The following is a 27,526-nucleotide window of genomic DNA, read 5'->3' as shown; positions in this document are numbered from 1 at the left end:
ACTGCTAAGCTGCAGACAACTGCAATGGAGACTCTTAGGGAAAGCCAGCCATTGGGCTTCCTCTGCCTTGCCTTGCTGTTGGGGGGGCTGACTCCCCCTAGTGTTGCTCAGTACCAATGGTGGCCCTTTGCAAATCCGAAGGCTAGGACCACACCTGCTGTGATTACCCAAGGTAAGTGAAAAGGCTATGGCTATTCTTGTTTCTTTTCCCTGCCCATTTCTCATTTTCTTTTTGTTTAGGAAAGAGCTGGAAAACCATATAAAATCCAGAAATGCCCATTCAAAAGGGTACACTGTTTGGACTATAGAATGTCTTGAAATATAATGTGGGTTAGGGGCCATGGGTGTAATACTGAGCTGGGCAACAGTGTGTCTAATAGAACCTTCCCCAAATTGTACTTGAACTGCAATTTGCAGAGATTCCCAGTCCGTGTGACTTCATTTGAAAAACGGATTGAGATAGCTTTGGCAATTAGGCTATCTGAGATCAGCGTGGCTGTCTTTCTCCCACATTTCCCAGGGCTTCAGTCTCTTGAGGCTCATTTGCAGAATTTGGATTTTGCTGGATAAAAGGAGATGGAGTAATATATAAGGTTTTGTGCATGAGGAAAGTTGCATCAGCTAAATTGCCAGAAGAAAACGGGAGGCTTTGTAACAATCATAATGTTGATTAACAAGACAGGTTCAAATTCTTGAGTGTCTTTAAACAATTTTCTCTTCAGTTTGCTTTTCTCACAGAGTTATTACAATTCTGGTTTTGAGCTCTAAGAAGGAAATATGAAATTCTTTTATAATCTGTGTAATTAATATTATGTCTTCTCTATTGTTCTTCTCTCTTCCATTTTTTGGAAAATCAATGTCAGGAAACAGAGCAATTGCATTTATGTTTTGTGTATAAATGTGTAGTTTCCAATCTCCTTCTCCTTTGCTTTCTCAGAGACAAAAACTGATGTGAAGGAGTTTTCTGTCCCTACGGTCCTGAGTAGTTCCAGTCCTCATAGCACACCAGATACAATTGTACAGGAAGCTACTACTACTGAACAAATCCTGGATTTGGTGAGCATTTATCATGTGTGGTATGGGTCAGATGATAATTGATTATTGATTTGTTGTGTGGCAACTAAGATGAATAATAACATTGCAATGATAGGGCAGCCAGAGATACCAACTTGTTCTCCAGAATTAAACCTGTGCTTCCTTTCAAAAGCACGTTGCACAAAACTGCACATTTGATTAATTTGATTCAAAAGCAACCTAGGAAATATAACTTTGCATTGACCTTTATTTTTAAATACTAGGAAATAATATGCTTATGACAGCTCTAAGTGCATCTTTATGTGTATGCTGATGGCGAATAGAATTCATAAATCACTTGAGGAATGGGCAAAAAAAATATGTCTGGCAGTGTGTGTGTGAGGTGGGGGGAGTAAAGCAGAAGACATATTGACTGAGCTTTTATAAGTCTTTTGCTTGCTAATAAAAGTTTTGAAAATAAAGTGATCATTCATATATTCATTATGCAAAGTTACATGTCATTATGTGACATGATATTAAAAAGAGCAGAAGCAGGGATGCAAAACACACCCTTCTATAATAATTATTCTGAAAGAACAGTTATTTCCTCATTCCACGTAATTATTAAAGTGAGGCTGCCTTAATATTCAAGCAGTTCAGAACCATCACACTATACTCTAAACTACACAAAATGGTTTCTGCTATGTACTTTTCATGTTTTGGTGATGGGTGAATCGTCTGATACTGCTGAACAAAAGTTCCCAGCGTCTCTAATCATGGCACAAGAGCCATATTTCAAAGGCATACCTGGGCGGCTAAAATTTTCCCAACCTTGAGCGCCTTTCGTGGCCTGGGTTTGTTTTGGTTATTTTCTGCAGAGGACAAGTGGGAGGCTGAACTTCGCAGAGCTATCTCACCTTCTGTAACGGTCCCAATGCATGGGAAAGTCTCAGAAATCTAGTTTCAGTGTCCCTAAACAATGACACTCCAGCCCCTCCTGTTGAGTAGTAACTATCTAGAGTTTTAGCAGCATTCTTTTTTTTAACTCTGTTAAAAAAACACTTAACATATTTTGTTACCCGAGACACAATAAAATGGTGGGAATAAAATTTATTCCCAACCCACACACAGAACCTGTATGCAATAATAAGTCAAATCTATTACTCATTCATCTGAAGAACAATTTAGCTGGGATGAACAAATTGCACAATGCCCAATTCATCCAGTATCTCATGCCAGCCTTCTTGCCCTTTCTTAACATCTGATGGTTGAGGAGGTGAGTTCACTCTAATGATAGAAGCAGATGAGCATCAATTGCATCTGCTATCTTCTACATGGAAAAACATGCAGCCTGTCACTGAACTAACAGTTAGAAGGAATCTTAGAGGTCTTCTAGTCCAACCCTCTGCACAAACAAAGTGCTATTTTCCCTTACCTATACTACTTTTAGCAATTGTGGATGAGCGTATAAGTATGTGCCAGCTTATGGCACATAAATAAAATAAAGTAACAAAGCTTGGCTGTACTTCAATAATCTAGTATTTACAATCATAATAGTTAGAAATTGGATAGATGATGATAAATCATATATACCTTTTCTTTCTTCATTTTTATGTATTTATATCCCACCTTTATTATTTTTACAAATAACTCAAGGCAGGAAACATATCCAACACACTTTCTTCCTCCCATTTTTCTAACAACAACAACCCTGTGAGGTAGATTGGGCTGAGATAGAATAGCCAAAAGTCATGCACACAAGTTTCAAGTCTAAGACAGGCTAGAACAGGCAATCCTTGAATTATGACCACAATTGAGGCCAAAATTTCTGTTTCTAAGTGAAACATTTGTTAAGTGAAATTTGCCCTATTTTGCAACCTTTCTTGTCATAGTTGTTAAGTGAAAGATTGCAGTTGTTAAATTAGTGACATGATTGTTAAATAAATCTGGCTTCCCCATTGACTTTGCTTGTTAGAAGGTCACAAAAGGTGATCACATGGTCCCGGGACACTGCAACCATCATAAATATGAAGTTGTCAGGCATCTGAATTTTGATCAGGTGACCATGCTGCAATGGTTGTGTGAAAAATGATCATAAATCACTTTTTCAGTGCCATTACAAGTTTAAACTCTGAATTCCTAAGGGTAACACTGCTGTAGAAAGATTGCCCAACATCCTATATTGTGGGATGTTGTGGAGTGAAAACAATGAGTGATTCCTGGTTACTTCATGGACAGTAAAGTTTTCTTGGCACTATTATATGGAAATAGATTGCCATTTCCCTCTTCTGGGATATATTTTTTAAAATATCCTACTCACTTTAAAGCTAAGAAGGCTCAAGGCTTTCCTTGTCTAAGGGAGGATTAGAACCTGGTTATTCCAACTCCCAATCCTGGTCCTCAACATTATATCACATTGGCTGCTTAATCAATTACCATAGTGTCAGTAAATGTAAGATGACGCTCCCATATTTCTATATGGATTTTATGAAATTTTAACATGCTGGCTGGGAAACTGGGAGTTGAAGTACACAGGTCTTCAAGTTGTCAAGATTGTACACTTCTGGTTTTTTGCTTCTCATTCTCTTTCTCTTCTGACACAGAGCAAATAGGAATGGGCTTCTGGGAGCCATCTTGAGTTTTTCTTACTCAGTGGCCTTAAATATAAAAGTAGTAGTAGTAGTAGTAGTAGTAGTAGTAGTAGTAATAGTAGCAGCAGCAGCAGCAAATTATTTGGAGGAAGCAACCATTCAACTATTTTTTTAAATTACAGACAGCATAAATAATACTTTCGTACTTAGTAGCAGCTGCCTCATAGCTTTCTACATTTTTCCCCTGAAACCCACATGAAAACATGAGACTCAGCCACTGCTAATTTGAACGTCTCTAGATGCAGAGATGGAGGCCAAAGTCCCAAGGCCAGCTCTTTCACACCACGTGACAATCTCTGGCTCCTTCTCACTGTCTCTGCACAAGTTCTCATTGACATTTTTCTTAAGCCTTATCAACACTCAGGGTCTTGTCAGACTCAACAAAGCCTTGAGTGCTGTGGCAGAATGACCTGAATTAGTGGATAAAATCCTCCCTCTCTCATCTCTCCTCTCTACAAGGATCAAGGATAAAAAAACAAAATATATCAGAAATTCCTATTCTGCAATGTAACTCAATAGATGGCAATGCACCTTCCAGTTGAACTTACGATATGGTTGTTATAAAGATAAAATTGTAAGGGACATACTATCTTGCACTTTTGTAAGAGGCTAGATATAAAGCAATAAACAAATATTCAGAATCAGAAATGAATGCAAGTTTTCTCTTTTTTCCTCCTACCAGACAAGTTCATCTGGTATAACAAAGGAAGATGCTTTTGATAATAGCCTTTCTGGTTCAGCCTTCTTTGAGGGCAGCGCTATGGAAGAAGACTCTGAATTCATAATTGTCCAGGTAACAATCCATAGAAAGTTTTCCCAAATGCCTGGTAGATGCCTCCAATTCTTTGGGTTGGGTTCTAGATTTCTTCATCAGCAATGGCCAATTGAACCAATCACAGCAGTTACTGTCTTTTTGTTCCTCAATCTAGTACCCTTTTTAAGTGTGAACACTGGAGTTTCTAAAAAAAAAAAAAAAAAATCTTAGTCTGCATGTCTAAAAACAGTTCTGGTTTTGCCTGCCCGGTGTATTTAGAAGGCTGATTTCTTAATATTGGTATCTAAATATGTGCAAAAGTATCAAAAAATTAAACCATTAGCTGAAGTTCTGAAACAAAATATATATTTCTTTCCACATCATTAAGAACTTGCACTTTATTTAGACTATTCCTAGTCTAAATAAGATAGAAGCGATTTAATCTCTAATGCGTTAGGTCTCCTAACTATTGCCATCTTGTATCTCAGGGAGGTTCAAAAATCTTGACAACTTCAGATTACCAATCCATGATCACTGGGGACACTAAAATGACGCAGGTATGTTGGAATTGACCCATGTCATGTTGTCACTGCCATTCTGAAAGAAAGGAGCAAGAAGAAAATATCTAAATAAGAAAAAATAAGAAAAATTAAGAAAATGGCTTTTTTTTTAATTTAATGGGACTTCTTTCTCAATAAACATATATAGTATTCCAAAACAGTGAAAATTTAATTTTAAAAAATTGCAGCCACTGGCATTTCCTCTTCTTTTAAAAAAAAAAATGCTAGGATTTGGGTTGGATAGGAAATTTTAGGTGAGAAACGAAAAGACTAGAGATAACTGACAGTTTAAAAATTAATTATTGCCCTGATTTTTTTTTTAATCCTACCTAGACCACATCAGAAGTCCTCATGACTTCGGTTCAGAAATCCAATATCACAGGGGATTCTATGGCAAGACCAGTAAGTTAAAATTATTATCAAATGTGTATTACATAACTCTTATAATTTGAAAATCTCATCGTTATCTGTAGATGGAAAGTATTCTAGCAGATGAACCAATTAAATTTTCTATCATCCCTTAATCGTCTCCTTCATCATAACTCCGTGAGTTTGAAAGTGCTGCAAGTTGAAATCAACAATATTTAGTAAATTTCAGGTTCTCAGTTTCAGTTTTAAGGTTTTCAAGACCAGTAAGTTGAAAAAATAGGAATAAATAGACATCAAGGAATATTATTGTTGATTCTAGTAACCTGCATTTTGACAACCTACAGTTTTGAAACTTTATCAAAGATTCATCAATTCAATCAAGATCAGTGTACGCTACTTTGTTTTTCTAGGAAGGGCTAAGACAGCATCCCAACTTAATTCATAGTTCCACTTAAGAAATTACTGAATGTGAGGGATCCATTCAGAGATGGGTTGCTCCCAGTTCGGCCTAAATAAAGCAGTGGCGGGAGGCTCCATCCACCCACCCGGATGCTTCTGCGCATGCATAGAAGCGTCGCGCAAGCAGAAGCGCGCCCGAACCAGTAGTAAAAAAAAAAGGCAAACCACCACTATATCAGTTACATGACTCCACGGAGGCAGACAGAAGGGAAGCAAAGGGCAACCTGTGCATTGTAATAAAAACTCTGCCTCTTACATTCTTGCATGCAATTTTGCAACTCAAATATAAGAGTAGAACTTGTCCTCTAATGTTACAATACATGTTTAATTGTTTTGATGTCATTACCTCTACCTGTCAATACTTACACAAGATTCTTTCTTACATAATTAGGAACTATGTTTTTTATTTGACCAACATAATTGTTTAGGTATTTAAAGAAATACTTCCATGAAGTCAATATTCCTCATCTCCCTTCTTACTTTTTAAAGAGGTGTTTTATCATTAACTGTTTTTCTCTCTTCCTTAGAGTAACTATACTTCACAGTGTGTCTGTCCAGCAATACCTGGTCCACCTGGTCCAAAGGTGTGCATGTTATATTTATTTATTTTTATGTTATATATTTATTTTTTTCCTTAGTGTAAACGACAAATCTAGGTACATTTGCAATTTAGCTGGCATTAAGTCCATATTTTGAAGTTTCTGTCTTGAGAAAGTTGCCCAAGACAAGAAAATGTCTGCTATTTTTCCCCAAATGTAAACTAAATCACAGCTACTAAGCTACTTGTGTCATTTACTACTGTAAATTACCCTGTCAAACCACCCCAAAAATCAATGGTATTGTGCCTTAAAAGATGCTTGTTAGTCAAGAATTGAGCTATTAGTTTCTCCTTGTGCTGAGATGAGTTGAAGTTATTAAGTTAGATTTATTGTTGTGGATGTTAAAGTTAATGGCACAAAACATCTGCCAAGGATGCAGTGGGAGTGTGGGTTGCTAAAAGACAACTTAAATAGAAACCTTGAGGATGCTGGTTTCCCTATTCTGACATCCTTCAGACACAACTAGAATTATCTACCTTCCAAACACATCCGGAATGTGCCACTTTCAAGCAGGATAGATTTGATTATGGTTTACACTGCTGTTTCTCAATCTTCTAAGATGCCTGGACTTCAATTCCCAGAATTCCCCTGCCACTATGTTGTCAGAATGTGCACTGTTCTTCTTATCTCAAGTTCTTTTTTTAACAACAGGGAGAAAAAGGTGACCAGGGTCCCCCAGGACAAACTGGAAAAATTGGGCCAACTGGTAAACCTGGCTATCCTGGCGTCGCAGGACTTCAGGGAGTACCAGGGCCACCTGGGCCACCTGGGCCACCAGGTTCAACTCTTCCTAAACCCCTAGACGTCACTGATACCAAGGATGGAGAAGACAAGGTGAGATTTGTTGATAGACTACGGCAATATCAATGGTTTTATAATAATATAAAAATACTATGTTCACCAAGCAAAGATACTATATCCACCTTTCCTTGTTATCCAAAATTCACATAATGCTTCAATATCATTCAAAATGTGATCTGTTTTTATTTGCTTGCTTGCTCGTTTTTTGGCTAATCTTGGAAACCTGGTGTTGTTTTAGTTAATTGGTGATGGTAAATCCATTTGTTGCCTCCAGTGCATTGCATAGTTGGAAGAGGCATAGGGATTAAAAATTTGTTTATTGGGGACTAGAATCTAAAGAAGAAAAATGGTCCATCTTCCAATCACAATTCAGCGTTCTTCAAAAAGCCTAAAATGATGAAAGGGGGAAATAGATTATTTCTCAACCACTATAGTGAAGTCAAAGCTTCGTTAAGCCACAACAATATGGATGTTAAGGCAGAAAGAGGAGACACAGTTCCAAGCCAAAAGAAGTTGTGTGCTGCCTCCCACTCCATACTAAGTATCCTTTATTACTCTGGACTTCCTTATCAGCCTATATATTATTGGGCTGTACAACTTGTGAACAATACAATATTGTGGCCCTGTATATGGGCTGAGCATGAGACCAGGAAACACACTCAGTTTTTCAGTCCTAGGCAAGAAGCATACACCAACATTATGTCCTTTTCAATTTTACTGCCAAGATAATGATGTTAGTTCAACATTTTTTTTAATAATAATTAAATTAAAATGATAAAAACCAACATGAACTTTTTAAAAAAAAGAATAAAAAATAAAAAGTGCAGAAAAGAGAGAGAGAAATTCCCCCCTTGATCGCAACAAGGATAGCCAATGATAGTAACTTATTATTTTTTTTTAAAAAATCAACAAGTAAATTTATAAATGATAGACCGGAAAAAGATACTACAGTGTATATATAAATAAAACTGGCTGATATCTTAATGAGTTTGAATAGCATCTAATTTAGCACTGTATGGCTTGGTTCACATATATACTTTTTATGAGAACAGGTTTAACAGATAAGCAACATCCCTCATGACTGTTGTATCTCTTGAATCTATTAACTTTTGGGTATCACTGAAGTTTTTAGCAATAGCAATAGCAGTTAGACTTATATACCGCTTCATAGGGCTTTCAGCCCTCTCTAAGCGGTTTACAGAGTCAGCATATCGCCCCCACAGTCTGGGTCCTCATTTCACCCACCTCGGAAGGATGGAAGGCTGAGTCAACCTTCAGCCGGTGAGATTAGAACTGCTGAACTGCAGATACTGCACCCTAACCACTGCGCCACCTCGGCTCTTATTTTGACAAGACTGTATTGCTGGAGATAGCGATGATGAGTTTTCGACATGCTAAATTAGCCTTTCCCACCCTCTAACTGTTTCTCTGTCATCTTCCTGTTTTCTAGAGAGTCTGTTATGTAGAAGGGCCTCCTGGTCCACCAGGTATACCTGGTCATCCAGGCCATCCAGGACCCCAAGGATACCCAGGACCCGAAGGCCCCCAAGGTCCAGCTGGCCTCCCAGGACATGAAGGCCAGCAGGGTGCTCCGGGGCTTCCTGGGGCTCCCGGCCAGCCTGGTGCTCCAGGAGCCACAGGACCCTCAGGGATTCCAGGGCCAGTCGGGCCAGAGGGCCCTCCAGGAGTCACTGGCCCTGAAGGTCATGCAGGCATTCCAGGCCAGATTGGGTCACCAGGATTACCAGGCTTCCCTGGACCAGAAGGTCCTCCAGGAGCAAGTGGATCTCCCGGAAAGAATGGATCAAAGGTAACCATTGCCTTTACTATGAGAATTTGGAGGATATGTGGGGTGGAGGGATGAGTTGAGAAAAAACAAAATAAAATTATTGATCATCAAGATGTAATTATGAAAGAAACAAAGGGCTCAGAGCTGATTGTTACTTCCTGAGATAGGTTTGTATGTTTGTTTTTGACTTACTATGCTAATCTGTGGGTATTAAATCCTTTCAGGGAGAGAAAGGAGAGAAAGGAGACCGTGGTGAACTTGGGTTGCCAGGCAAACCAGGACAAACTGGAGAAAAGGGAGCTCGGGGTCCACCTGGGCTAGTAGGTCCTCCTGGGTTACCTGGTGGTAATCAGGTGAGTGGAAGCAATTCACCCTCCAGCTAGCACACAACATCCCATATGTTCTCCATGTAAGGTGTTTCTCTTGTCACAGGCACTGTGAACTGGCATCCATAAGCATTCCTTATTCCATTTTTTATACACCTAAAATTATACAAACACCTTATTTATTTTGGAGACAGAGTGGGGTGCTCACAACTTGTAAACCACTTGTTTGTGATCCCCTTATTTGCAATCCATAAAGCCCCACTCCCTGGAATAGGAAGGGCATAAATGATCAAACTTTTTGGGAGGGGGATTTTATTGGGGGAAGGTTAAAAGGGGCAAATTAATCACCTTAAGTGTTGGTCTTTAAAAGACTGAAAATCCAAAGAATCATGGTGATTTTCCCACGGGAAGGAAGTTTAAGAGGCCAAATGGATTATTGGTTCTCCTTTCCCAAAGGCATACTAACACAAAAAACTTTCCAGCTGTGACCATTTTAATGATATCCCAGTGTTCCTACAATATTCAGAAGGACAGAATAACATAGAATTAAAAGAATTTTATACTTTTATTGTAGGTTAAAGGAAAGGCCCCAAAAAGTCAAATGGTTTTTTGGGGAGGGGGGGTTGGTTTACACCAATTCAAGATTCAAAATTATGTTTTGCTATTTGTCTCCCACTGTTCACTCCTTTAATGAATGCCAAAAGAGAAAAGCATCATATTCCTGGATGGCGGAGGGTGGTGGTGGGAGTTATAAGCAAAGACTTCTTTTTGATTACATGAATATAGTCAGGATAATTCTTCATTCTGTGACCTGGTTTATTTCTTTTGTCTCCAGCCATAAACACAGCATTCTAACAAGAGTGCGCATAAGAAATGTCAAAGGTTTTGTTACCTGCACACCAGTGACGTGCAGTCAGGGAAGGCAGGGGAGGCAGGGCCTCACCACTGTCATCATAAAAAGAAAAAAAAATTAAAAGGAAAAAGGCTGAGGTAGTTGCTGCCAGTCACAGTGGATGACTCTGCTTAGTGCTTAACTGTTTAAAAAAGCTTCTTAAAAAAGTGCCCTCTACAGGAAGAAACGAGAGAACCACGTGCCTCATTTAGTCTATCTTTATGATCACTCGAGCAGAGTTAAACAAGGGTTAAAAGCCGAAAAAATTCCTTATGTAGATGAGGCACATGATTCTCTCACCTCCTCCTGTAGAGGGCACTTTTTTTAGAGGCTTTTTTTAAACAGTTAAGCAGAGTCGTCCATTGGAGACTCTGGCAGCAGCTAATCCAGCCTTACTTCAGCAGCTCTTGCCTTTTTCTTTTTACATTTTTACATTTTCATCATGGCAGACAAGAGCAGAGTTGAAATCCTCTGTGAAACAGCTGGAAAAGGTATGTGGGTCGGAGGGAGGGGGGAGGAATTCAAAATTAATGTAATTTGTAAGTAATTGTATTATTGTAAGTAATGTGTGTGTGTGTGTTTTACCTGCCTCTGTTGGCGTGCGGGCTGGCACTTTTTTTTATATTGGACATAGTGGCAGGGCTTTTGGACATAGCAGCAGGCCAGGGCTTTTGGATATAGCGGCAGGACGGCTTTTGCCTCTAGCGCCAGGGCGCCAGGTAAAGTCTTCCGTTGGTCTAAAGAAGTTTTTCCTCTATGGCGGGCACAGCGCTGGAGCGGCCAAAAGCCTCTTTCTTGAAAGCGCCTTTTGCCTGCTGTCAAGAAAGAGGCTTTTGCCCGCCCCGCAGGGCAAAAGCCAAAAAAAAGCACCCCGCCGCTTCTGTCTGACATAGAGGCGTCCCGTGCCCCGCAGCTGAGTCAAACATAGCTGCAGGGCACGGGACGCCTCTATTTCGGACATAGCTGCGGAGTAGGCAAAAGCCGCTTTCTTTCTTTTTGCCTCACCAGCCATAAACCATACCGCACATCACTGCTGCACACACTGATAAAGGAGGGTGGGGGGGAATTCCTATGGCCTGCACTGATCTCTCTCTTGTTCTTTCTAGTATAATTCTGAAGTCAGTGTTCAAGGACCTCCTGGCCCTAAGGTGAGTAGTGATCTTAACCATACCCTATGGCTGCTGGCTGCCTTCTAGCTGGCCTGCAAGTCATAACGTGAGCATTGGATTCCAACCTCCTAGAGAACAGGAGTGCAAGCTGCAATCCCAATAGTTCCAATAACACTTTAAAGCTTCAGTATTTGTAGTCCTCAACTTACAACCAGTCACTTCACAACTGTTCAAAGTTACAATAGGCCTACCTACCTGGGGCTATTTATTTCCCAGATTTGAAGTTCTGACACCCAACACACATACACCCCCACCCTCATAGTTACATGACCAAACTTTGTGACTCGGCAACCAAGCTGTGTTTACAGCACTTTGCAGAATCCTGAAGTAATGTGACTATATTTTACAACACTTTTGCCAAAAACTATCATTTTCTTCCACTTGTCAGCAAAAATCGTTCCCATAAGAAACCATTGGTTCGCTTAACGACTGCAGTGTTCGTTTAAAGACTGCAGCAGTCACTTTTCAACTGCCATGTTCTCTTAAAGACTGCCACACACAAAAAAATTGTAAAGTTAGCCAGTCGCTTTGACAATCCTGATGTTCCATTATAGTTGTAAGTTGAAGACTACCCTGTAACTCTTCGAGACTTTCCTTAAACCACTAGTCATATATAACAAATTATAATTGTTATGTGATTGAACATACAAAGAGAAATCCTGTTAACCTACTGAATTTCATTTTAATTAATCAAATTTAGATATTTGTTTTCTCATCCAGAACAAATTCAACAGCCATAGATAGACAATTTCCAAGGCAGTCCAGGTATTGCAGTTCTCAGCATCCTTCATCACTGGCCTAGCTGGCTGGAGCTGCTGGGAAATTTCAATCACGAACATCTAGGATGTCCTCCCATCCCATCCATACAGAAAGTCTATTTCAAGGCTACTAGTGATTTACAGCAAAATAGCAATGATGGCATAGCAAGCATTGTTTGAAACCCCGCCCCCCAGAGTTAAATAAGCTTTTACCATGGAGAAATACTCACTGAACTAATAAGAATAATGATCTTCTCAAAGGTAAGAATTCATATGGAGAGCAAAAATCTGGAAGCATTCCAGTTTTTAAAATGACATCCATGTAACGACTCTCTAACTACTACCACAAATGTCATTTTGTAGTGAACAGATCAGTTCTTCCACCTCCAAATACCGCTGTCCTATCCTGCTTACTTAAAAGCTTGCTTTCAAGAAGGCAGAACCAAGAATTTGCAATCCTACTACCTGATTTTTTTTTGTTTGTTTGTTTGATTTCTTTGCAGGGTGAAAAAGGAGAACCAGGAAAAGTGGTGCGTAGTCATAGAAAACAGTATCCCATCCTTCAAGGCTCATTGATGGAAAATAAATTATTTTTTATTTTACTTTAAAATTCTCTAGAAGGCTTAAAAAGGCTTATTTTCCCACAGGAATCTAGCAGTTGCTCCAAGGATGCAAGAAGTGACATTGATTCTTGGATAGCCTTGATCTACCAAAAGGTATGTTAGAGAGGTGTATAATCCCTGTTTAATTGGTCTGGGAGAGTAGGGGTGGGTTATTGGGGTTTGCTGGGGTTTGGGATAATCTCTAGCTAAGATTCTGTACAGTTTAGAGAACCCCCGAATCCCACTCCTGGCTGGCCCCACCCAACCCTCCCCTCCCAGGAATCCCCACACAGCCCATTTTGGATGCAGGTAAGTGCAGGCACACACGGAAGCTCAGGGAAGGCAATCCTCCCCCTTGCCGTGGTGCAGGAGGCTGACTAGGCCACAGCCACAAGGGCTATGCTCACTTCCAAACAATGTAACTTTTTTCTCCCTTCCTCCCATTCTGAAATATCAGCCATGATGGCGAACCTATGGCATGCGTGCCAGAAGTGGCACATGGAGCCATTTGTCAGGGCACACGATGCGTTGCCATGACAGCTAGCCTTCTTTTGAGGCCATTTTTTGCCCCATTTTTCGTAGGGCTGGTTTTAGCCCTCCGGAGCCTTCAGGAGGCTTCCCTGAAGGCTCCAGAGGGCAAAAAAACGACCCTATGATCAAACTGGAAGTCACTTCTGGGTTGCTCGTAGAGTTGGTTTTTGCCCTCTGGAGCCTTCAGGTAGGCCTCCAGAAGGCCCCTAAACACTCCGGAGGGCTAAAACCGGCCCTACGGACAAACCAGAAGTCACTTCTGGTTTGCTCGTAGGGTCATTTTGTGCCCTCTGGAGCTTTAAGGGAAGCTTCCGGAAGGCCCCTGAAGGCTCCGGAGGGCTAAAACTGACTCTACGAGCAAACTGGAAGTCCATTCCTGAATTTCCGGTTTTCCCATAGGGCTAGTTTTTCGTGCTTCGAAGGCTTCAGGGAAGCTCCTGACGCCTCCAGGGGGACAAGGGAGGCTGTTTTTGCCCTCTCCAGGCTCCTTTAAAAACTCTGGAGCCTGGGAAGGCGAAAAAAACATGCCAAAAATGGGGGGGAGCGCTGGACATGCGTGCATGCACGCTGAGGTTGTGCGCATAGCATTATGGGTGTAGCACGCTCTCACACGACACCCCCCTCCCCGCGTTCCCCCTGCTTTTGACACGCAAGCCACAAAAGGTTCGCCATCACTGGTCTAGGGAAATCTGGAAAACTGCGGGGCAGAAATTTCATTCCAAGATGGCCTTGGCAAATTATCCACTTTACCTCATGGAGAAAAATTCAAAGATTCAATATAATTTGATTTGTCTCAGAGGAAAGAACTTGTAGGTTTTCGTGGGTCATTTAATTATTTCAGGTGTGGGTTCCTGCCAGTTCTAACCTCTTTTATAGAAGAGGTTCCACAAATCTACTGTGCCATTTAGAACCAGTTCCAGCTCCCTCCCCCCCAACCATCTGCACCATGCTTGCCCCGCCCACCGCTCACTGATTGGCTGGCTCACCAATCACCCCTCCCGCCTCTAAGAGTCCTATCTAAGCCTTAAAGTCTTAAAGCTGTCAAGTTTGAACATCCCTGGGGTTTTTTTTCTAAAGGGTTAGGGGTGCAAGGATCTTGTAACTTAACAGCTTTAAGACTTGCACACTTCAATGCCAGAGTTCCTGAGCCAACATGACTGGAGGAGGAATTCTGGCAGTTGAAGTCCACAAGTCTTAAAGCTGTCAAGTTTGAACACCCCTGGGGGTTATTTTTCTAAAGGGTTAGGACTGCAAGGGTCTTGTAACTTGACAGCTTTAAGACTTGCGTGTTTCAAATGCCAGAATTTCTGAGCCAACATTTTGGTTGCTAAGCAAGAGCATTGTTAAGTGAGTTTCACCATATTTTACAAATTAGCCACGCCCACCGTCACATGACTGCCAAGCCACTCCCACTCAGTCACATGGCTTGTAAGTCACTCCCACCCAGTCACATGGACGGCAAACCATTCCCACAAAGCAGGCCACACCTACAGAAGAGGTTCTAAAAAAATTTGAAACCCACCACTGCATTATTTGCTCCATTTGCAAATACCAAAACCAGGACATTGGTTCTCCAAGAGTTCTTTTAACATAGACTCAGGTTCTGGAGAACTGGCAGCGGGATTTTTGAGTAGTTCGGAGAACTGACAAGTACCACCTCTGACTGGTTCCCGAGTGGGGTGGGAATTGAGATTTTGCAGTATCCTTCCCCTGCCACGGCCCCACCAAGCCACACCCATAGAACTGGTAGTAAAGAAATTTGAATTTCACCACTGCATAGACTTCTCACAGCTACACTCTCCTAATTAGAAACAGTTTAGCATGTTTTCCCTTTTTCTGCTTCTCTCAATTCAAGTGGATTTCTTCTAATTACATAGTGGATTTAAACCTCTTTGGTTGCCCATAGATACCCATTTCAGGGGGGAAAAACCTCTATACAGGACAGGTAGTCCTTGACTTATGACCATAAGTGAACTTTGCCCCATTTTATGACTTTTTTTGCCACAGTTGTTAAATGAATCACTGCCATTTGTAAGTTAGCAACACAGCTGTTAAGTGAATCTGGCTTCCTCATTGATGTTACTTAGCAGAAGGTCGTAAAAAGGGATCATGTGATCCCAGGACAATGCAACTATTATACAGTAAATACCAACCAGTTGCCAAGCATCCAAATTTTGATCATGTGAACATGGGGATGCCACAATGGTTGTACGTGTGAAAATGGAGATAAGTCACTTTTTTCAGTGTAACTGCTGTAACTTTGAATGGTTACTAAATGAAAGGTTGTAAGTCAAGGACTACCTATATATTTGTTAGTTGGAGTTTTTTCCATCAGTATAAAAAAATAGTTTAAGGAATAGTTTAAGTGAATACAGTGTAGGCAGATGCAATGTGTCAGTATAGATGATTAGTCTGTTTACTTCCTTTTCTCTCTCTTTTCCAGAAATTCAAAGAAGATCTAGAGACACGTGGTCCCAACCACGTAAGTCACATCCAGTTTATCATTACTTGTAAAGTTCCTAGTTTTGTTTCAGTTTGATCCCGCAAAAAAAAATGTGTTGTTTTTTGGACTTTGGGATGTCTTATATCCCATCCTAACTTTTTCCTCAAAGAAAATTCCATGTCTGAATTAGCCGTACATGCTCTCATATTGTACATGCAGAACGCTTTTACAATTCACATTGTGGTACAACATTGGTATCTATGGATCTGCCACGTAAAATTCATTCACACATAGGAATTACTTGCAGGAAATTATCAATCTCTGCAAAACTGAATTTCAAAATAGGCAAAGTAATACTGTTATCTCTTCCAGGGACCTCCAGGCCTCCCGGGAAAGCCCGGCCCTCCAGGCCCCCCTGGACCACCCGGTGTACTTTATTTAAATGTAAGTTAACTCTCCTATTTAATTCTGCCAACACTCCATTTTTCTGTCTTTTTCTTTTTGATGGATTTTCTCTGGAATAGAATGATGGTATGTTGCAGGACTAAACTGCAAACACAGGAATACCTGATACTTTTTTAAATTCTGTGAGTATAGAAGGATCCTTACTCCACTTCCACCCCTTTGTGATTTATAGAATCTTCTAGTGTCATAGAATCTCAGATACCAATGAAGGAATAAAAGCTTCTCCCATCGCTACTAATTTGTGCTACTAACTCATAGTACTTAGATGACTGTCGAAAACATTGCAACTCAATATGGCAGTGTTCCTGAATTTTACAATTCTCCATCATGCCCGCTGAATTCCCCAGCGGGCATGATGGAGAATTGAAGTCCACATATCTTAAAGTTGCTGAGGTTGAGAATTATGGGGATCCTCTCTCAAAGCAAAACAAATACACCAGAGGTGGGTTGATCCCAGTTCAGCCCGGTTCAGCCGAACTGATAGTGGTTTTTTTGCCTGGGTCACAGAACCGGAAGTGACCCAGGCTTGTCATGCCCCCAAACTGGTTCCCTTGCCACCGCTGATGTCACTGCCATGTTGTTTTGTAGTGACTGTGCATGTGCAGTTCAATGTAAATTGTTCTGCACATGCACATGCATGCGCGTGAAGCGAGCATGCGCACGCAAAATGCGCGCGAAGCAGGCCAGTAGTAAAACCGGCAGCAACCCACCCCTGAAATACACATCAGTGTCTTACCATGTGAGCCCACTCATTGTATCCCATAGTATTATGGGCAGAGGGGAAGTCAAGCATTTTACAGAAAGGAATCGGTGGAATGACTTGCCTCCAGAAGTTGTGGGTGCTGCAACATTGGAGGTTTTAAAGAAGAGATTGGACAACTATTTGTTTGAAATGGTATAGGGTTTCCTGCTTGAGCAAAGGGTTGGGCTAGAAGACCTCCAAAGTCCCTTCCAACTCTATTATTTTGAAAACTAGAAATCCAGCTTTTTAGATATTTTGCGTAAATGTTATATATAATTCTTAATATTGGTTGCTGTTAAGGAACACTGGCCTCTTTTGAAACTGGAGACCATTATGGCACATAAGGAGCAAATAAGGAAGAAATACCCCTTCCTTGACTGCTCTTAGCTCATTTATGTCTGTTTTTGTTCACTATGGAATCCATGTTTATTATCCAGTTTGGGAATCAAGTAGTACCTTTCATAGGAGAAGACTAATCCCATGAAGGATGAATAATAGGAATTATTATAATAGGAATAGGAATTATAATAATAGGGATATAAAAAAAGCCAAACACTTTTTTTGCCTTTGAAGATTTGAACCCCCATCTGATGGCATTGATCTTCATGAGTATAATGAAAGAATTCCTCATTCCTCTTAAATGATAGATAATATTTAAAAGGCGAAATAAATTTGTTACTCAGACCTTATCAGAATGACTAAACTTCTACCAGCTCAAGGTCAAAATTAAAATGAAATAGGAAGTTAATTAATCCTTTAGGAAATGGGAATGTCTTTCTTGCTCAGAGAAGGAAATTGGGATGGAGGGGAGGGCGAAAACATCTTCCTCTTTATCTATATGCTTAATAATATCCTTCCAGAGAGTGTACCCAGTCCGACCCAGGCCACATTGCAAGCAGCCGGTGAGTTGACTAAGTCATAAGATTGCCTCTTTATAGTCACATCATGCAAAGACAGGTACACTGTAGTTTCCCCATTAAATTGTTTATTAAAGAAGCCCTATGCTATTTGAGAGGCAACCATTAAGAAGGTTCTCTGTATAGAACTCTCAAGCAAAAGCGGTTGATTTGGAGGTGACAGCTTTGACAGAGCATTGAGATGCTTCCAGGTGGATGACTAATCCTATTTATCCAAATGATAGTGAGCAATTCTTCCATGTACCTCTCCTTAAAGGGTTTTCTGTGGCTACACAAAGTGATATTGTCTGTATTCCCATTCCAATCCCTTAGATAATTCCATGCATAATATAAATCTTAATCTGAAGTTATCCTAAAGTCATGTCAGCTGATGATTTTCTTTTGCCAAGTCTATGTTTCACCTGTTTCACCAAGGAGCTACTTGGGAGGATAGAGAAAAGTTTAGAATAAAACCAAGTATGGCAAGAAAACTTAGGCCTTCCTATTGCTGTGCCAAACTAGTTGGCTGCCCAACAATCCTGCTTTCAGAACTCTCATACCATTTCTCAGTTGATTTTTTATGTTACTTGCAGTACCTGGAATTATGATTGGCATGGTATGGCATGGGCTTTTCCTTGCTGTCCCAGGATTCCTTTGAGGTAGAAAAGGCATTTACAAAAAAAAGATATCTTTAAACTCCGTTTTGCAAGCAAACAAAGTTACAACAGCCAAAATAAATAAGGAAGGCTGGTTCTTTGTAAAAATTAATTCTGCTGATCCTAAATTCCAAGAATTTCTACCTGCATACAAGGGACAATGAGAAAAGCAAACTAAAAAGCAAATTAATCAATAGTTCCAACCCTGCTTTGAAAACTGAAAAAGTATTGTTACAAACGTGTGTGTGTGTGTGCACGCATGTGTCTGTATGTGTATCTTGACTAATACCTTCAGTTTTTCATTACTGAAAGTAATTTTCACCTTTCTGCTTATTATAGTAGTCTAGGCAACTTACAATAAAAATACAAACAAATTAATATCTTAAAATTAACATATAAAATTAGTATAATAATTAACTATTAAAAGTTTGGTAAAAGAAAAAGATGTGTTCATAATATTTCAAAATTAGGAGCATTTCCCCATTACATGGCATCTGTCTCTTTTCTTATTTCTTTCAGGTGAACCAGGATCCATGTTTTGATTCAGGTATTATCTTATTTCTCTTTGTAGTGGAAACAAAAACATATGCAATATTTTTTTATTGTGCAAATCATTCCCTTGCATTAATTTCTTAGTTTTTCCTAATCTGTGGGCAATCCTATCAATCCTGCAATCTTTAGGCATGTTCAACTTGATGTTTTCTCTGGCTATGCAGCCTACTATAGCTATGGTTCATAGCTGAATTGTCAATTTATAGGTAGTCCTTCTCTTACTTATTTAGCAACCATTTAATTTATTATTGTGGCATTGAAAAAAGTGACTTACAAACAGTCCTCACATTCATTAACATCTCAGTATCCCCTGAGCCATGTGACTGCAATTCACATCCTTACAGTGTTCATAGCGTCCTACAGTCACATGATCACCACCTACAATCTTCCCAATTGGCTTCTGACAAGCAAAGTCAATGGGGACGCCAGAAGGTCGCAAGTCGCAATCATGTGATGTCTCGTTTAATGACTATAGTAATTTCCTTAATTACAATAGTAAATAGGACATGAAATCAGGTGTAGTCGCGTGATGCTTCACTTAACAACTGCACTGCTTAGTGATGGTTACGCCAGTCCAGTGATGGGATTCAAAAAAGATTTACTACCAGTTCTGTGGACGTAGCTTGGTCGGCATGGCAGGGGAAGATTACTGCAAAATCCCTATTTTCTCCTGATCAGCTGGGACTCGGGAGGCAAATAATAGATGGGGTGGGGCCAGCCAGAGATGGTATTTACCAGTTCTCCAGACTACTCAAAATTTCCAGAACTGGTCAGAAACTGCTGAATACCATCTCTGCTTCAGTCCCTACTGGGGTCATAAGCTGAGGACTACCAGTATAACAAAAGAACAGAAGAACATGTGCAAAGGAGGGGAATCTGATGTGGCTTTGGCAGGATGTTAAAGGGAAATGTTGCTATCCTTCATTTGTGGGGAAATCTGAGGTACCTCCTGCCCTTGCAAAACCTGTTCTAGCTTGGCATGGGTTTAGTGTTTAGGACATGTTTGGCATCTGCAGGATAGGAAATAAGCAAATTCTTAATTCACATAGAGGAAAATATTCATATTCTGGGAAGGGAGGGCATATTCATTCAAACTTGCTTTTCTTGTACAGATATGGAACAATCTATGAAGGATTCTCCTGACAAAAGCCAGAATGGATATAAGGTGTGTGTCTCCATTTTGTTTTCTCTCCCAAAGTAAGGGCATAGATGGGCAAATATTTACAGATTTATTTATTTTTAAATCTGGCTTCTGGAAGCTGTATTGAAGTTTGGGTATGATACATAGATATCACGGGGGAAGCAGTCACAAGTATTTATTATCCATTTGTTTTGTCTCTTTTTTAAAAAATAAGATGCTGGATAAAGGCTACAGAAAATAGATGGCTTAAGGCACACATTTTGCTTTTTAATTGTAAAAGTAAATTAGTACTTTTTGAATAGCCTTTGTATTATGCATTTAAGACAAATACGTAGATACACACACACACACACACACACACACACACACACACACACGTTTTGTTATGGGTGCTTATATTGTTTTCATTACAAAATAATGATTTTCTATAAAAGAAATCTATAGCTGTCCAAGGTGGTGGCTATAATAATGTTTGCAAATCAGATAGCTGTTGTAAATTTTAGGAATTACAAACTGACCTGCTAATCCAAAAATGTTTACAAATTTTTCCCACTACAAGCTAAACATGATCCAGTGATATTTTTATTAAAAGAATAGAATTAGAATAGAGTAGAATTAGAATTGAATTAGAGTAGAGTAGAGTAAAGTAGAATAGAATAGAATAGAATAGAATAGAATAGAATAGAATAGCAGAGTTGGAAGAGACCTTGGAGGTCTTCTAGTTCAATCCCCCGTTCAGACAGGAAACCCTACACTACTTCAGATAAATGGTTATCCAACATCTTCTTAAAAACGTCCAGGATTCGAGCATTCACAACTTCTGGAGGCAAGTCATTCCGCTCATTAATTGTTCTAACTGTCAGGAAATTTCTCCTTATTTCTCTAAGTTGCGTCTCTCCTTCATTAGTTTCCACCAATTGCAAAGAGATGGGGTACAATACATTTTCTTCTCTCTTTTCAGCACCCCACCTGGACCTTCAGTTCAAAAGAGCTCATGCTGAAATCTGCTTCTTCCATTCCTGAAGGCAGTTTGGTCTACATCACTGAAGACGGTGAAGCTTTCTTCAAGACCCCCAAAGGATGGAAAAAAATTGTGGTGGGAGCCATTGTAATAATCCCTTTAATTAGGGTAGAATTTGGTACTGGTTTTAAAAGATTATGGAATTGCATGATTAGATTTGCTTTCTTTCCTACTCAGATATCTGGTTAGAATTATGGCTTACAGAAAACTGAACTAGATCGCCTAATATATCTGACTTCTTATTCCATAATATAAATTGGAAAACACTGTTTTCATTTTTTTTCCAAGGCAGATTAGCTATTGAATTTCTCAGTCATTGGATTTTGATGATGGATCTTGGCTTGCTTATTTGAACTGTGTGGCAACAGTGCTAAATTTTATACTTCTTTTCCTGTACTGTATGTGTTTCCTTGACTAGATGGAGGATTCCGCATTTCAATTTGCAGCTGATGACCCTTTGGTGCCTATGGTAAATAAACAGGTGAGAATTTTTTCCAGCATTTTATGCCATGTCAGTGCTTGCACAATAGTATTGTTAAATTGGTACGGTATTTAAGGAGCTTGCTTTGGTACAATAACGGTGAAAAATGGCTTCCAAACTTTGCACAGGGCCATTTAAATGACATCTTTGAGAAGAACATTTCATAATGGTAAAGGGATATATGCAAATATTTACTGTGTGATTTTTGTAGTTAGTTTATCTTAAAATATGACTTTGTAAGTTGTTTTGAGGAAACTTTGCCTTGGGCAATATACAATATTTTCAGTAAAAATAATAATAATAAATCATAAGATTATGTGATACAACAAGTTGGGGCATGTCTTCTGATTTATTGAAGGATCACATACATTTAATAAAATCCTTTGGGGTAGCTATTCAGCTCTCCTTAAGATCCAATAATGACTGAACTTCCTCCATATTATCCTCTAGATTCTCAGAGCTGAGTACTGAGAAAAGAATTAAATGGCAGGAAAGGATATTTATTAATTAAATATACTTATATATACCCAACTCACACACAATGACTCCAGGCACCATACAACATTAAAAATAAAAATAAAAATAAATCACAACTTTGAATTGTGAATTTGAAAATCCACACAACCCCAGCCTTCATTCAGAATCAAATAAGCCACTTCATTGGCTCTGAATGATGTCCCCAGATACACTGGCAAAACCAAAACCTAAGAAATACGTTTTCAAAACATATTGTATGTATCATATTTGCATAACTAATTTGTGATGGCAACATTTCATGAAGAGTTAAAAAAAATAATACTGAATATTCTAATTCCTTGGATTGAAAAATTGAGGAACAAAAACAAACAATGAACATCCTTTTGTTTCCCTGCTTGATAACTGCACACATTGAAGATATCTACAAACTGTACTTTATTTTCCTGCAATAATTTCATTCCCTACTTATAATACACTAATTGTGACCAATTTCTAATACCAACTCCTGCAAAAGCCTTTTTAATATAAAGGCTCAGTGAGGTTTCTCAGCACAACTTACAATTTGTTTTCATATGTGGGGTATTGAATGGCATGCCAAAGAAACGCTGCATATACAGTAATAGATGGTCATTAAAAGCATGTGTGCTGTTAAAATTAGTGTGATTTTCTATTTAAAGTGAGCAGGTATAAATGAAAGGAGAGTGATCCAGTGACAGGAGGACTTTCTACTATCAAACTCATTGGGTGCTGGGATCATTATTCTTGCTCCCCCAGCATTTTCTTTCCCAAACAGAAAATAAATCAATTATTTTGATTCATTCTGATTGTCATCCAGTGTGATAGTGATTATCCATGACAGTGATATTAAAGTGAGACAGACTAAGTAAAATAATCTTTTAGCTTCTGCCTCTTCTTGCCATTGCTTTTTCTGATGACTGCAGTAAACAGTGAAAGAATTAAGGACTGTTTGATTGGGGGAGGGGTTGGGCTTTGCATCTTATTATAAAGAATTGATCAAAAGGTCCTTACAGAATAATGTAGTAATCCTTCTCTCTGGTTCCAGCTTGATGAAAGAACCATAACAATTCCGACAATGGCACCAACAAGCATCCCCCAGAGGATTCCTTCAGTAAGTTCAATAAGACAAATCATTGGCACATTTTTTTAAAATCCTTATATACCATCTGGGACAAAAAAATCTAACTACCGGTAATGATACAATTTAAATTGGTCTTTGTTATAGACAACCAGCAACTTCCAAAAACAAGCAATCATAGCCCATTCAGGAAAGCAGAAACTGCTTTAAATGTTATCCTCAACTCAGTGCCCTTTAGAAATATTAAGAATACATTCCTACCCTCCACATTTCTAGTTAGCAGGTTAACTACAAGATTTTAGAAATTGTAGTATATATTTGGGGGCTTTCGTTTTGGATAAAGTTTATGTAGCCCAATTGCCTTTGTTGCCCTTCCTATGAGGCTGGGATCAATAAACTCAAGGGAATTAAATGTTTATTGCAATATCTGATTGGCAGTTCATAACATTATCTAAATCAGTGGTTTCCAAAGCAGAGCTCTGCTGGCTGGAGAATTCTGGGAGTTGAAGTCCACAAGTCTTAAAGTTGCCAAATTTGGGAACCACTGATCTAAATGAATAAAGGGTAAATAAATATATTTGTATACCTTTCATATTTATCTTCAGAGCTATAGTCTTGGATTGGTTTTTTAAAGCAAGTCATGTAGCAGCACAGAAAATATAAATCTACCGTATATGGATTTCATTTAATTCTGATGATTTCCCAAGAATACTTGGGAACAATATATTTGATGTGTGGTATAATTTATGAATATTTACTTATCATCCCCCTGGGTCCTTGTTTGGTTATATGATTGAACTTGGCTTCAGTGCTAAAATGCAAACAGGTCTTTTGCGATAAGGAATAAAACCTGATGGGCATCAGTTGAATTAGATTCTACTTCAATGACATGTGTGATACTTATCTGGATTTCTTTCAATTTCCAGCTCCGCCTAATAGCACTAAATTTCCCTTTGACTGGTAACATGAGAGGGATTAGTGGAGCGGACCTACATTGCCATCAGCAGGCCCAAGAGGCAAATCTGCAAGGAACTTTCCGAGCCTTCCTGTCCGGAGATGCCCAAAGCCTTATCTCAGTTGTGAAGAGAACAGACAGGAATTTGCCACTTGTTAACCTTAAGGTTAGTAACAGATTCTTATTGGCTCTTGAATTCTTGGATTGGACTATGGAGAAGCAGGCAGATCACGATTGGTTTATGTTGCCCAACTAAGTCCAAAGCCTGGTTTCCAAATGGAAGTTGTTGAGAATTTAATTCTGTTTTCTGTTTGATAGGTGTAACGTGGGTGTACCTAGGTACACCCACTATCGCTCGCGCGGCTGCATTCTGGACCAACTGCAGTCTTCGAACATTCTTCAGGGGCAATGTTGTAACAACATTGTCAGATGGGTTGAGCTAAGAGATATTAACTAGTCCAAACTCACCCTGCTAGCTTTCATGCCTAAGGCATAGTAGAACTCACAGGCTCCTGGTACATGGTAGATATCTACCCTCTCAACTCCTGGTACATGGTAGATATCTACCCTCTCAGACAGAATGGCTGGTAATGCCCTCCAAAAATCAAAGTGGAATGGCTGTGTACTAAATGTACTAAAGAGCCAATAAGAGCAAGGCAGATCCCAGAAAGGCTTTTGGGCTCAGCATTATCAAAAATTTGGAAAATTCTAAACATGACTCTGCGACAGACATGTTTAGAATTTTATCTGTCAGACTGTCTGTCTGTCTCTCTCTCTCTCTCACACTCACACACACACACACACACACACGCACAAATGTAATTCTTTACATATTCGTCTTTTTTAAAAAATTCAGTCCAATCGTGTGTGATCTCCATGATCTGCTGTGTGCCACTTATTTTCAGGTGTTGTTCTCTTTCTCTTGACAGACCGCTGCAGCCTACCTGAAGCAGCTCTGCATCACACAAGGCCTTTGTTATAGAAGTGGCTCCAGAGAATGCTCTTTCAGGCCTCTGTAAAGTGTGCAAAATTAGTTCCTATTCTTGCCAGATTTTCAGAGGCACAAGAACACAGCCTCCAAAAATCACATGAGAATGGGGCATGCTTTCAAGAATAATTAATGTCAGATGTCGATAAATATTGTCATGTCACCCAAAACTTTGTGGAGCATCACCTTTGATACACCTGTCATAGGTTCACCATCATTGCTCTATTATCAGCAAGGTGTCACCTAGCATTTCAGTAGCAAGACTTGTACAATATTGGGAGAAGAGGAGGACATTACCTATCAGCTGTTTTGGGATGATGTTTCAAAACAGCAGTATTATTTTCTGTGTGCTGCAGAGAAAGGATTTTTTTTTCTTAGCTTCTCTCCTGCTTCATAATTCAATACCTCTCCATCCCACTGCCTGCTAGATCAGCTCATTTTTAAATAAGATTTCCACTCTTTCAAAAAGCAGTAAATCCATACTTGAAAGTATCTGTCTAGCAGATGACAGGCTGATGGGGAGAGTTTACATGTGAAGCAGGAAGGAACTCTCTTGCTGATCTGTGGTGCCTCATGTCATAGAGCCTGTCCCTTATTACTTAAGACGTTCCCTCTTTCAGAACCAGGTGAGAAGCCACACTCCAACTTTAGAGAATTGAAGATACTGGGAGATAAACTGGCTTAAAAAATGTTGCCTCTCTTAACCAGACCAGAATGCTTCCAGAGGGGAATGCTCAGAGATGTAGAAGAGATAAGCATGCCCACTTGTCTAAACTAGCCAGTAAAAGTGAGACAATTCCCTTCATGGCCATGCTTCCAACAGAAGTTTTGCACAGCAAAAATAGAAGACTTGGGTTAGAATTAGAAAATGCTCCTGTAATAAAGAAAAAAATTCAGGAAAACTTAATGATCTCACTCTCAGTCATCAAATGAAAGTCGCATCATCAAAAATGGCAGAAAAAAAGACTTTGCTGCACCATGCTTCTGCTACAGTTAGATGCAAGTGTAAAAAAGTTCTAAATCTCATTTTTGCTACAGGGTCAGCTATTGGCAAAGAGCTGGAATTCCCTCTTCACTAAGCATGGAATTTCTGATTTCAACACCAAGGAGCATCCCATCTATGCGTTCAATGGGCTGAATGTCATGACCAACTCTACATGGTGAGTAAAATATAGAAAGAGCATCTATATGCTAAATAATTTTGGAAAATTACAGACAGGGTTTTAAGAAAATAGTTCATTTTTTCTGAAGTGAAGAACAAAAGGGGAAAATGCCTAATGTTTAGGGCAGTATTTCTCAACCTCAGCAGCTTTAAGGACCGTGTACTTCAATTAACAAGTCCCCAATACAAAGTAGAAAAAGCAGTACTAGAGAAATATCTCACAAGCCGCAGGAGAAACTAAGTGTATGTTACATTTCTGGGGGTGGAAACCAAGAATATGGTTAAGAAAAATAAATACTTTTCTCAGGCAAGGGATGCTCTTCCATTTTGCACTTCGGAATGGAGTTGTTATTTTCTCTAACTTGGCAAACAGCTAGCAGTCAAGGTCACCTTCCATTTCTATTGCCTTCTGTATATTTGGGAGTAAAGCTAACCTCTTTAGGAGTGTTGTAAGAATAACAACATGGCCTGTACTGAACACTGAAGGAAATTATGAGGTCCGGATAGGTTTGGCAGCATGGTCACAATTTAATCGTATGGAAGAAGATTACTGAGACATTTCTGAGCACATAAGAAATTAGAGCAGAAGTTATTTGCATGCCTAGGCTTTCCCTCTGCAAGACACTATCTGCTCAAGCATTGTGAAACACTGACTTCATCTTTCTTTTTTTTTGTGCAAAATCCTGTTGTTTGTATTTTCAGGATCTACAAAGCTGTCTGGCATGGCTTGACGCTTCAGATAAACCATTCCAAAACTCAAGACTGTGAAAGCTGGAGAAAAGCATCCAAATATTTAAGAGGACAGGCCTCTGTTCCGCTTAAGGATGTATTCCTCCAGGAGACCAGCTGGAGATGCTCAGATCTTCTGATAGTTTTGTGTGTGGAAAATTCTTTTGGTAGCACCTAGAAGGAACATATTATTAGTCTGGCAGGGAACAAAAGAAGGCCTTAGTTACCATCGAGGTTGGAACAGATTGAATGAGAGAGGCCCATGCATTAAAGTATTAGGATGCAAAGCACATGTTGGGAAATGAAATGTGTAAAAAACCAAGGCCACTCATTATCTTACTGAAAGCTGCCAGACCTTCTTGTCTTTTGGTCTCAGTGTATAGATAGAGACATTTTTTTAAAAAAATATTATATTTGCATATACACATATATTCATATATATATATAT

The 27,526-nt window shown here is 39.4% G+C and overlaps 1 protein-coding gene across 3 annotated transcripts; it reads left to right on the top strand.

The window, feature by feature from the left end:
- On the top strand, positions 1-27,526 carry LOC116522874 (collagen alpha-1(XV) chain-like). Of its 3 annotated transcripts, XM_032237951.1 has the most exons (24): positions 1-172; positions 938-1,056; positions 4,348-4,458; positions 4,908-4,976; positions 5,313-5,381; positions 6,335-6,391; positions 7,058-7,240; positions 8,658-9,017; positions 9,221-9,349; positions 10,664-10,705; positions 11,321-11,362; positions 12,645-12,671; positions 12,789-12,857; positions 15,718-15,756; positions 16,090-16,161; positions 17,785-17,826; positions 18,996-19,023; positions 20,141-20,193; positions 21,131-21,265; positions 21,609-21,671; positions 23,212-23,277; positions 24,171-24,365; positions 26,226-26,347; positions 27,052-27,526. In XM_032237951.1, exons 1-24 carry the CDS (start codon positions 25-27, stop codon positions 27,254-27,256), a joined length of 2,445 nt encoding a protein of 814 aa, XP_032093842.1. In that variant the 5' UTR covers positions 1-24; the 3' UTR covers positions 27,257-27,526. The 3 variants fall into 3 exon arrangements, with proteins under 3 accessions (XP_032093842.1, XP_032093843.1, XP_032093844.1); XM_032237952.1 differs by lacking the exon at positions 10,664-10,705; XM_032237953.1 differs by lacking the exon at positions 17,785-17,826.

The sequence above is a fragment of the Thamnophis elegans genome, chromosome Z, assembly GCF_009769535.1.
Source record: "Thamnophis elegans isolate rThaEle1 chromosome Z, rThaEle1.pri, whole genome shotgun sequence".
In the NCBI taxonomy this organism is placed as follows: Eukaryota; Metazoa; Chordata; class Lepidosauria; order Squamata; family Colubridae; genus Thamnophis; species Thamnophis elegans.
Note: the sequence above shows the minus strand (reverse complement) of the source record. Positions and strands in the feature narration are given on the sequence as shown.

Excerpts from the sequence above, each read along its gene's own strand:
- LOC116522874 (XM_032237951.1), top strand. The coding sequence starts at position 25 with ATGGAGACTCTTAGGGAAAGCCAGCCATTGGGCTTCCTCTGCCTTGCC. Across the intron at positions 9,350-10,663 it reads GGTTACCTGGTGGTAATCAG|ACAAGAGCAGAGTTGAAATC; the intron begins GTGAGTGGAAGC and ends TCATCATGGCAG. Across the intron at positions 17,827-18,995 it reads GGCCACATTGCAAGCAGCCG|GTGAACCAGGATCCATGTTT; the intron begins GTGAGTTGACTA and ends TATTTCTTTCAG.